The sequence below is a fragment of the Elephantulus edwardii genome, unplaced genomic scaffold (genome assembly GCF_000299155.1).
Source record: "Elephantulus edwardii isolate Elephantulus edwardi_28Jun2011 unplaced genomic scaffold, EleEdw1.0 scaffold00213, whole genome shotgun sequence".
NCBI lineage: Eukaryota > Metazoa > Chordata > Mammalia > Macroscelidea > Macroscelididae > Elephantulus > Elephantulus edwardii.
The window spans coordinates 1,309,968-1,321,883 of NW_006399963.1; the positions used below are offsets into that span (position 1 = coordinate 1,309,968).

Here is an 11,916-nt window from a genome sequence, read left to right on the forward strand (position 1 = left end):
TCTGACATACTTTGGACATGTTGTAAGGAGAGACAGGTCTTTAGAGAGGGACATCATGCTGGGTAGAGTGGAGGGACAGCGCAGGAGGGGAAGACCCTCTTTGAGGTGGACTGATTCAGTGACTGGGGTACTCGGGATGGGTGTGTCAGAGGCATTGAGATTGGCACAGGATAGAGCAGGGTTTAGGGCTGTTGTACATAGGGTCGGTATGAGTCGCAAACGACTCGACGGCACATAACAACAACAACAACATATATATTGAACAACGTTTTTCCCTCCGTTATGAAGTTAATATTCTTTTACAAGGGTTAATATGAGTGCAGGGAGCTCTAGTAGCCTAGTGGTAAGAAGTTGTACTTCAAACTCAAAGGCACAAAGTTTGATTTCAGCAGCTGCTCCGTGGGAGGATGAGCTGCTCCTTCTGCAAGATTTACAGCCTCTGAAAACCCACTGGAAGGTCAGCTAGGAGTCAGTTCTGACTCAATGGCAATAACAGCAATCTGAGTGCACATGTTCTTTTACATCATAGATTTTCTCTGGCCTCGTAGTCCTAAGGAAAATATGCAACCATCCAGATCTCTTTTCTGGTGGTCCTAAGAATCTTGGAGGTCTTCCAGATGATGAAGTAGAGAAAGATAAGTTTGGATACTGGAAACGCTCTGGGAAAATGATAGTCGTTGAAGCTTTGTTGAAGATATGGCACAAGCAGGGCCAACGAGTACTGCTGTTTTCTCAGTCAAGACAGGTGAGTGCACAGACTTCAGGTAAGAAACAAGTTGGTTATGATTTACTATTCTTAATTCAGAAGATAAGTGACAGCCTACAGACCTCTTTGTTAACTCAGATCTTCTTTACATATAGTCTTAGAAGCTGGCTTCTTAAAGATGCACTGTTCGTGTTTAAATGAATTTGGACCTAAACTGAAATACATGCCAGGCTATTGACAACACTTGTAAGAATTAGCATTAGGGAAATACTAAATATATTCTAAAACCTGTCTCAAAACAAGAAATCCTCTTTAACTTAAAGTGATCTGGGGAAGATCTGACTGTATTGACACACATGTAGAAGCATAGTCCCTTGGAGTGGTTTTGGGTTTTTTAACTCATCTCTCTCTCCTTGCCCCAAAGATGCTGGATGTACTTGAAGTATTCCTTAGATCCCAAAAGTATTCTTATCTCAAGATGGATGGCACCACTACCATAGCATCAAGACAACCACTGATCACAAGATACAATGAGGTAATGAATGAATGTAACAGGAAAGTCAGGTAATGCTTTTTACACAGAGGAAAAGTACCTGGCTGCTGTAAATCATTAACACAGCTGACAAAAAAAAGAGTGGGTCCACGGGTGCATAGAGGCATCCTGAAAGGAAGACTTAGCAGTTTCTTTCTGTAAGTCAGCCATCAAAAACTCTGAAGAGCACAGCTTCACTCTGATATGTGTGAGCTGACCGTGAGGCCAGGTAGACTCCAGAGCTGTGTTGAGATTCAGAGGAAAGGAAAAGTAAGTCCACACCAAACTGAACAGTGTGTATAATTGGGATTAAACATGACTTGAAAAGGATAGTTTTGTTTTTAATTTGATCCCTTTCTGAATTTTCCATATTATTGGGATTTGGGCATGCACATGTACATATTTGGACAGAGAATATGTATTCCTGCTTTAAAACACAGTTTGTAAATGTTATAATCATTAGTGACACTAAAAGGGATAGCTGTGAGATGGGTTCTTGATTTGCCAGAGGCCTCTAAAAAGTAACTGCTTTCTCTGCGAAGGTTGCCACGTATTGAATATGTAAAAACAGATCAGGAGCTGTGTCTTAAATATACATATTGCATGTGTTATGTTGTCTCCAGGATGTATCCATATTTGTGTTTCTTCTGACGACTCGTGTGGGTGGCATAGGAGTCAACCTGACAGGGGCAAACAGAGTTATTATCTATGACCCCGACTGGAATCCAAGCACTGATACACAGGTCTGCTTCTTTTTCAATATCTGGTCCTTTTATTTGTTTCATATACTTGTGATTGTCTTTTAATATTTACATTAGCTTTAATATGCAGCTGAATCTTTGATTATAATCCACAGTCTTTATCATGATGGAAAACACCTTTCAGAATCGTACAGCAGTTTTAGAAGTTTTCCAAAGGCTTCACTGCTGTTGCTCTTATTTTGTTGCTAGGTGCTGTTGAATCAAGTACAACTTACAGCAACCCTATGAACAATAGATCCAAACCCTGTCCTAGGCTCTGCCGTCCTTATCTCTGACACACTTGATCCTGTTGCTGCAGCCACTTTGTCAGTCCAGCAGGATGGATTGGGAATAAAAAAGAGAGTATGTTAAGTTATAGACACACATTTTTCCCCCTCTTAGGTAGAAATGCTGTAGTTATCTTTTTTGGCCTGCTTATCTTCCTCCATATAAGTCTTTGATGTGGTTGGCCTCATTAGCCAAAATTATAACTTGGGGAATGATGAGAATCTACCAGGTACATTCCTTTCCTTTGAAAAATGTTTGCTAAATTACTTCTCTCTGCCATAGGCTCGTGAGCGAGCATGGAGAATAGGCCAGAAGAAGCAGGTGACTGTGTACAGGCTTCTCACTGCAGGCACCATTGAAGAGAAGATTTACCACCGGTCAGTACTTGGTGTTTGGGCTGCTTTCTGGTTTTCTGGCATTAGGCTGTCAAGGTTTGGAGTGAGGAATATTTTTGATGTGTTGATTTTAAAACGTCATTTATATAACAGTATTATTCACCATTGCAAGAACATGGAAATAGCCCAAATGTCTAATCACAGTTGAATGGATTAGGAAATTATGGTACATTCATATAATGGAGTATTATGTAGCATACAGGAGCAATGATTTTGTAAATCACTACCTAACTTGAGAGGGACTGGGGAGCATCATGCTAAATGAACTAACTCAGTCCCATAAGGATAAATACTATATAAGACCATTATTGTAGAATGTGTATGAGGATTCATAGTGGGGATGGGTGAGGGTAGTATTGTTAGATGTCACTGAGTTGAGCACTACTCATAGCGACCCTAAGAACAAAAGATCTGAACCCTGCTCTATCCTGCACCATCCTCACACTTCCTGAGACACAAGAGCCTATTGCAGCAGTCACTGTATCAGTCCACCTGGTGGAGGGTCTTCTCCTTTGCCAGCCCTCCTCCCTTCCCAACATCATGTCCCTCTCCAAGAAATAGCACCTCCTAGCAACATGTCCAAAGTAGGTGAGGTGAACCCTCATCATTCTTAGCTCCGAAGAACACTCAGGCTGGTCCATCTCCAAGACATATCTGTTTGTTCTCTTGGCTGTCCATGGGATGGTCAGTACTCTTCTCCAGCACCACAGCTCAAAGGCATCAGTTCTTTTACTGTTATCTTTAATCATAGTCCAGATCTCGGATGCATAGCTAGTAATAGAAAAGACTATGGCCTGAATCAGGCACACCTTTGAGGACCTTATCAGTCCTCAAACTGACATTACTACTAGTCAATAACTTGGAAAGGTCCCTCCCTAACTGCAGATATTCCCAGTGCAGTACATCTTCTTGTTTCCTTACTGCTTGTATCGAGGATGTTAACTGTGGATCCAAGCAAGATGAAACTGTTTACAGTTTTAATCTCCTCTCCATCTATCTGAAGCTTCCTTGGCTTCTGTGATTCCAAACACATCAGCTGCTGATAGTTTCTTGTGTTGTGACCAGTGTCTCTTAAGTTTAGTGGTAATGTTTCCCAAGGGAAGATGATGTGTCCTGGGGCCCTTGAATCCCACTGAGCCTTCAAGGTTATCTGAGAAATGGGCGGAGGGTTTTATGGTCCCTTTAGCTTGAGACTAAGGTGTGTCTGATACAGGCCATGGTCTTAGCTATCACTTGTTATGCATTAGAGAGTTGGACAATGACTAAGGAGTATAGAAGGAGAATTGATGCCTTTGAGCTGTGGTGCTGGAGAAGAGTATTGAGGGTACCATGGACTGCTAGGAAAACAAACAGATTCATCCTGGAGAGGGTTAAACTGGGCAGCTCCTTGGAAGCAAGGATTCTAAGGCTCCGTCTAACATACTTTGGGCATGTTGTTAGGAGAGACCGGTCCTTGGAGAGGGACATCATGCTTGGGAAGGTGGAGGGACAGCGCAGGAGGGGAAGGCCCTCTGTGAGGAAAATTGATTCAGTGACTGGGGTAATCGGGATGGCAGTTCCAGAGACAATGCGATTGGCACAGGACAGAGCAGAGTTTAGGGCTGTTGTACATAGGGTCGCTATGAGTTGCAAGTAACTCAACGGCACATAACAACAGCAACAACAATATCTTAAGACAAAGTTAAGTATTCTAATGAAATATGCAAGGAGGAGTTAGAAAACCAAAATGCTCTTCCCTTTTGGCATTTAAGCTAAAAGAACTAAGAACAAATTGAAGGCTTAATTTGCAATTCTGAACTATTTTATGAACAAAATCCTGAATTATGCATGAAACATTCAAAAAGGTAATAGGAATACATAGTACTTAAAAGAACTGGTGATTAATGGAAACCTAACCATTTCAGGAAATAGCAAATGATCAGTGATAATGAAAGAAGTTCAAGCTGAATTGAAGGCATTAACGAAAAATAAGATCCCAAGAATGGATGGAATACCAACTGCCTTATTTCAACCAACATATGTAGCCCTGGCATGCTTACTAGTCTATGCCAAGAAATTTGGAAGACAGCTACCATGCCAACTGACTGAAAGGGATCCATATTTATTCTCATTCTAAAAAAAGGTGATCCAGCAGAATGTGGAAATTATCAAGCGATATCATCAATATCATTGTTGTTGTTGTTAAGTGCCGTTGAGTCACAAGTGACTCATACTGACCCTATAAAGGAGAGTCCTCAACACTATCAGTATCATATGCAAGCAAAATCTTGTTGAAGATTATTGAAAAACAGCTGGAACAATGACAGCTAAGTTCAAGAGGTTTAAGGTGGATTCAGTGAAGGTCTTGGAAGGAGGTATATCATTGCTAATGTCAGATGGATCCTGGGTAAAAGCAGAGGATACCAGAAATGTGTTTTTTTACTATATGAAGGCATTTGTGTGGATAGTAACAATTTATTGCAAACATTGAGAAGAAAGATAATCCCAGAACGTTAAACTGTGTTCATATGAAATAATACGTTGACCAAGAAGCAGTTGTCTGAACAGAACAAGGGAACACTGGGCGATTTAGAATCAGGAAGAGGTTGCATCAATGTTGTATCCTTTCTCCAAACCCATTCAATCTGTGTGCTGAGCTAATAATTTGAGAAGCTGGACTGTGTAAAGAATAGCATCAGAATTGGAAGAAGATTCATCAACTACCTGCTTTATACAGGTGACATAATCTTGTTTGCAACAGATGAAGACTTGAAACATTTACTACAGAAGCTCAAAGACTTCACCCTTACATATGAAAAATTCTGCACACTGGACTGATGCATCATGTTAGATGCAGACATTTTCCAAGTATTTCATTTTACTTGGCTTCACAGCAGTCAAGAAATCAGATGTGTTGCATTGGGAAAATCTGTCAAGAATTTCTCGAAAGTGCTTAAGACCAAGGATGTTCATTTAAAGACTAAGATGTGCTGCCTCTTCCAACCCTTTCAGGTGCTTCATTGCTTCCTGTTCATCTCTGAAAGTTGGACCATGTATAAGGAAGACTAAAAAAGAATCATTGCCTTTGAGTTGTGATGTTGGTGCCTTTCAGTTGTGCTGAATAACTATGACCTGTTAAAAGAACAAACACATTTGTCTTGGTAGAAGTGCAGCCAGAGGCCTCCCTAGAACAAGGATAGTGAAACTTCTTCACACAAACTTGCCATGTTGTCAGGAGCGGCCAGTCCTTGAGAAGCAGCATCCTGCTGGGAAAGGTAGACTGTCAGTGAAAGAGAAGATGACCCTCAACAAGATGGATTGGTACAGTAACTGTAAAAACAGGCCCAAACATATTGGAGATTGTGAGGATGGCACAGGGTAGACAAGATCTGTTGTTTACAGGGTTGCTATGAGTTATATTAGCTGAATGACATCTAACCAAAACAGCGGCATTGAAGCATGCCTCCTTTTTCAGAATATATTTTTTTTAATTTTTTTCTATAATTATATTTTATTAATTTTCATAAACATTTACAGAGATTTTGGGCTTCCACTCATTCATTGTTGCACAGAATATATTTTTAAGTGGCAAACTTGAAATGTTGGTATAGGGTATGTTCATTTACCACTCAAGTGTAATTGGTATTCATACCATAGTGGTCCCAATGCCATTAGAGAGAAGTTAATCAGTAGGGACAGCTGCTTTATTGCTCCATCTTTCTGAATAATGATTAGGGAATTTTAGACAGTGGTGAGTTCAGCAGTGGTTTTATTTGCCATCAAGTCAAACCAACTCATAACTGATCCTCCAGAGAGTTTTCAGAGGCTATAAAGCACACAGGAATGGATTGCTCATCTTTTTCCCCCAAAGCAACTGATGGATTTGAAATTCCTGCATTTGGATCAATAACACAAATCCTTACCACTAGGCCAGGCCCTTAGAGCTCCCAGTAGAGTCAGGGTATCACTAGATTCTCCTTTTCTCCATCAAATGTGTTTTTGAATGTGCTCAAGCTCCTCATTTGAGGGTAGGGGCACCTGCTGTACACAGGCAGCTAAGCCATTCTCGAATTGTAACATCTGTTGAAGACCCTTGTGTGAGAGATGGGTTGGCTCCTGTTGGAAGAGAATTTATCTGAGTTTTAGTTTAAAGAATAAGCAACTGGGAGTGGCCTGGACTGCTTATTGGAGAAATTTGTGCAAGAGTAATGGTTGTGTGGCATTTTTGACATAGAGAGTAGCTCAACTGGTTGAGTCCAAGAGAAACTTTTGAAAGCAAAAGTGATAGTTTTCTGAGCCCAACCTAAGAGACTTCCTGGTAGGGTTGGGCAGAAGGGGCTATGGCCAGGAGTTAGAAAAAATTTCACCTTTTGGTTCAGCAGCTGTGTACTGTGGTCATGTAAATGGTGTTTCTTGGAAGTTGAAATCACTCGTAGAATATAAGTAATAAGAAGTTATATCTACTTTAAATTCTTTAGCACATGGAATAGTATCTCCTGTGCAATGCAGTTCCTAAATTGTCGTTTTTCAAAGGCTAAATATTTTGAGGTTATTTAGACACTTATACAACTCAGTAACAGTTTTCTTACACTGTTTTATAACTCAGATCTTGAGTTGCATTGTCTCATACTAGCTTTTCCCTCCTTTTTAGACAAATCTTCAAGCAATTTTTAACAAATAAAGTGCTAAAAGATCCCAAACAAAGAAGATTCTTCAAATCCAATGATCTTTATGAGCTGTTTACTCTGACTAGCCCTGATGCATCCCAGAACACTGAGACAAGTGCTATTTTTGCAGGTATTACATAAAATAATTTAAAGTAATAAACCTTATAGTTATGCAAGATAACATTAGCTATGGGGTTTTTTTTTTATCTTTAAAGGAACTGGTTCTGATGTTCAGACACACAACAAACGCCATTTAAAAAGAAAAATTCAGCCGGCCTTTGAAGCAGACCATGATGCTCTGAAATGCAGTATACCAACAAAGGCTAATATATCTACAAGTGATATATTATCTGAAGAGAAATCAAAATCTATAGGAGCTGCAGTGCATACAGTAACTTCTGATGACATTGATCCTTTGAAAGATAACTCTCAAACAAGGAATAACCTAATTAGCAGCAATACACTTTTAGAAGAGAAATATTTACAATTAAATGCTGTTTCTCCACCAGAGGAATCATCAATAATTAGTGGAAACAGAAAATGTTTAAATTCTCCAAAAATAAGTGAGACACCCAGTGAAGAAGGTGATGATGTAAAGCAGGATCTTTCTGGTAAAGGGCAAAGCTTCCAGAGCCAGACAGAGACTTTTTCAGAGAATAATTACTATAAGCACAAGTCAAAAACAAAGCATCAGAGTGCAGTAAAAGATGAGACCCTGGAGAAACACTTGAGACAGAAAGAAATGCGTAAGTCCTCTAAGCATCGCAAAGATGCCAAGTTTGAAGGAACTCGAATTCCACACTTGGTGAAGAAGAGACTGTACCAGAAACAAGACTGTGCAAAGGAGAGTGAAGCAAAGGAGTGGTGCAGTGATGATTATGTTCTGGAAAAGCTTTTCAAAAAAGCAGGTAATCCTTTTGATGCATTTTTCCATAGATGACCTTTAAACAGTAATAAGTATTTCTATAAGTAGCATCCTTTAATGATGACACCACATGGAATCTAAACAGAAAACATTTAAATGTCCAATATTGTATGTATTAGCATTTTGAAAATTATAATCTGTTTTCTGAAGGGTTAGAAAGAATTTGAAACTTTGTACTTAGAATGCTAATGAGAGTGCTGAGTACTTTAAGATGATTTATGCTACCTGAACATTAGTAGCTAATTTCTATACAAGCTATTTTTAACAGAAATAATAAGTAATTCTGTGCTATTTAATATTTATTACATAATCTAATATTTCTAACTAGTTACTGTATATTATATATAAATTTACTTATTCTCTGTTTTTCCCTGTCCTCATACATACTGGAGGTTCCTTACAATAGTCAGAACTGTCTTGAGTAGCAAAAGAATAAGCTAAAATTCAGCCCAGACTTGATTCAATGACTCCTGCGTAGTTAATGGAGATGCCCAAGGCTTTTGTTCTTGTTCACTTGTACACTTGTCAGAAGCAGCAGCCAGTCATTCAAATTCTACATTTTTTTAATTGATTTGCTTACAAGCATTATGTTTTACCCTATTCTCCATTCACCTTGTGTTTTATACAATCATTCTCATGCATTATGTTTTAAAAATTTTCCAGATGAACTCTGTTATCTAATTTCCCTGCGATAGTAAATTAACACGTCACAGAAAGTAACATATCAGTGAAAAATCACTGACCCTGCCCATGTTTTTGGCAAAGATGAAGTATTTGTAATTCTCATATGTTCCTAGTGGTTATGTAAAGTGATATAACCATTTTTTTAAAACAGTTTCCCAGTTTCTCAAAAATACATTTTCTGTACTGTTTGTGTGTGTGTGTGTGTGTGTGGGGGGGGGGGTAATAAAAGAAATAGAAATACTTATCCCAAGAAAGACTTGTATATAAGTGTTTACAGAAGATTTATTAGCAGTAGACAATTGGAAGCAACCCATTATCCATGAACAGGTAAATTGTTAAATTACCGTAGTATTGTATCAAGATCAAGGACTGCAGCCTTTAGTATGGAGTACATCTAGACATCAAGAAAATAGAAATCTTCACCACTGGGCTAATAAGCAACAACATCATGATAGATGGAGAAAAGATTGAAATTGTCCTTGATTTCTTCTTGCTTGCCTCAAAAATCATCATCTTTGGCACTAGCAGTCAGAAAATCAGGAGACATATTGCATTGGGCAATTCTGCTGTTAGAAACTTCTCCAAAATACTGAAGAGCATCAATACCACTCTCAGGTGATTCAGCCCATGGTCTTTTCAATTACTTCCTATGCATCTGTGAGCTGGACAATGAGTAAGAATGATAGAAGAAGAATATCTTTGAAATGTGGTGTTGGAAAAGAATACTGAATATCTCATGGACTGCCAAAAGAACAGATATGTCTTGGAAAAAGCGCAGCCAGAGTGCTCCTTGGAAGCAAAGATGGCAAAGCTCTTGGTCTCTCATACTTTGGACATGTTGCCAGGAAAGTCTGTTCCTTAGAGGGAGACATGCCTGGAAGGGTAGAATGTTGAGGAAGGAGAGGAAGACTCTCAGCGAGATCTGTAGATACAGTGACTGCAACAATGGGCTCAAAGGTGCCAGACTTGATAAAGATGGGACAGTCTAGGACAGGGTTGTTCTTGGGTCTCTTTGAGTCTTACTCACAGACAACGGTAACATTGTATACCTCCAATGGAGTACTGGTCAACATGTAAAGGAAATAAAACTCTTTTGTAATAAGTTTATTTAAGTAAATTATTTTCATAAAGTTAAATAAGTTTATGTAAATAAGTTTTTTTCTGTAGAAAGAAATATTAAGACATACTATGACATGGATGGATATCATTCATGGGAGGAAAGGCCATTACAGAGAAGAATATATAAAAATGGATGTCAGGAGATGCTCTGAAACTTGCGCTGTACTGTAAAGACACCAATACAAAGTGAAGAAATGGGGGAAATAAGAGAACAGAAGCTTTCAAAATGCATCTTGAGAAGACAAAGCAAATATTATAATGAAATGTGCAAAGAGCTAGTTACTCTTTGTACAGTGTACCCTGCATTTAACTTATAGCCATAAGTTAAAAGAACTGAAGGGCAAATTCAAGCCTTGAGTTGCAACACTACAGAATCCTACCAGCAAAATCTTCAGTGATGCAGAAAGCATCAGAAGAAGATGGAATACATAGAGACACTGTAACAGAGAGAATTAGCCATCACTGACTCATTTCAGGAACTAGGATAAGAACCAATGGTAAAAAAGAAAGAAGTTGAAGCTGCACTGAGGGCATTGTCAGAAAAATAAGACCCCACACTAGGAATTGATGGAGATATTAAGTTGAGATGTTAAGAACTGAGACCTGAAAGCACTCTCTACTCTGTACCAAGAAATATGGAAGACAGCTAGCTGCCTGGCCAACTGAATGGAAGAGATTTATATTTATTCTCATTCCAAAAATGGTGATCTAACAGAGTATGGAAATTATAAAACAACATCATTAATATTTAATGCAAGTAAAATCTTCCTAATGAAGAAGTGGCTGGAAGAGTATATTGACAGAGAACTGCCTGAAATTCAAGCTGAATTCAGAAGAGGCCTGTTGTTGTCAGTTATATGACTCCTACTGACCTATAAACAACAGATCTGAACACTGTCCTCTCCTCTGCTATCCTGAACATCTCCAATACACTCGAGCCTAATCCTGCAGTCACTTTGTCGGTCCACCTGGTTGAGAAGTCTTGCTGTCCCTCAGTCTTCTCAAGCATGATGTCCCTTTTCAAGGAGTAGCCTCTCCTAGCAACAGACAAAGCTTTATCATCTTTACCTCTAAGGAGCACTCTGGTTGTACCTTCTGCAAGACCTATGTATTTGTTCTTTTGGCAGTCCATAGGGTATTCCGTATTCTTCTCCAGCACCACATTTCAAAGGCATATATTTTTCTTCTATTATCCTTATTCATTGTCCAGGTGTCACATGCATTCCAGGTGACTGAAAAGATCATGGCCTGAATTAGGCGCACCTTAGTCCTCAAACATCATGATTCCTCAGTAACTTGGAGAGGTCACTGATTGCAGATTTTCCAGGATAGGATGTCTTTATATCTCCTGGCTGCTGATAACAGGTATATTGATTGTGGATCCAAGTAAAATGAAGTTGTTGAGTTTTGATTTTTTTCTCTCCATCTGCCATGACATCACCTGTTGGTCCAGTGATAAGAATTTTTGTTTTCTTAATTTCAAAATGCAGTCCATATCGAAGGCTACAGTCTTTGATCATCTGCAACAAGCACTTCAAGTCCGTATTTTAAGCAAGCAAAGTTATATCATCTGCATAATGAAAGTTATTGAGTCTTCGTTCAAACCTGTTGTCACAGAGGCCTTAGAAGTAGGAGTATCACTACTGATGTCAAAATTATCTTGGCTTCCCAAAATACTCGAGCACCACAACAAGATAAAGGAGAATAATCCAGTTGAAAAATGGGCACAGGATATGAACAGACACTTCACCAAGGAAGATATTCAGATGGCCAACAAGCACATGAAGAAATGTTCAAAATCCCTGGCCCTGAGAGAGATGCAAATCAAGACAACCATGAGATATCATCTCACTCCAGTAAGACTAGCAAAATTTAACAGAA

General features: G+C 39.0%; 1 protein-coding gene across 1 annotated transcript in view; it reads left to right on the top strand.

The window, feature by feature from the left end:
• Positions 1-11,916, top strand: part of ERCC6 (excision repair cross-complementing rodent repair deficiency, complementation group 6) — a 227,095-nt gene that overhangs the window by 206,286 nt on the left and 8,893 nt on the right. Inside the window, exons 12-17 of the mRNA XM_006897700.1 lie at positions 530-745; positions 1,131-1,241; positions 1,862-1,981; positions 2,549-2,643; positions 7,292-7,437; positions 7,523-8,215. Coding sequence (XP_006897762.1) covers positions 530-745; positions 1,131-1,241; positions 1,862-1,981; positions 2,549-2,643; positions 7,292-7,437; positions 7,523-8,215 — 1,381 coding nt within the window. The remainder of the gene's footprint in view (positions 1-529; positions 746-1,130; positions 1,242-1,861; positions 1,982-2,548; positions 2,644-7,291; positions 7,438-7,522; positions 8,216-11,916) is intronic.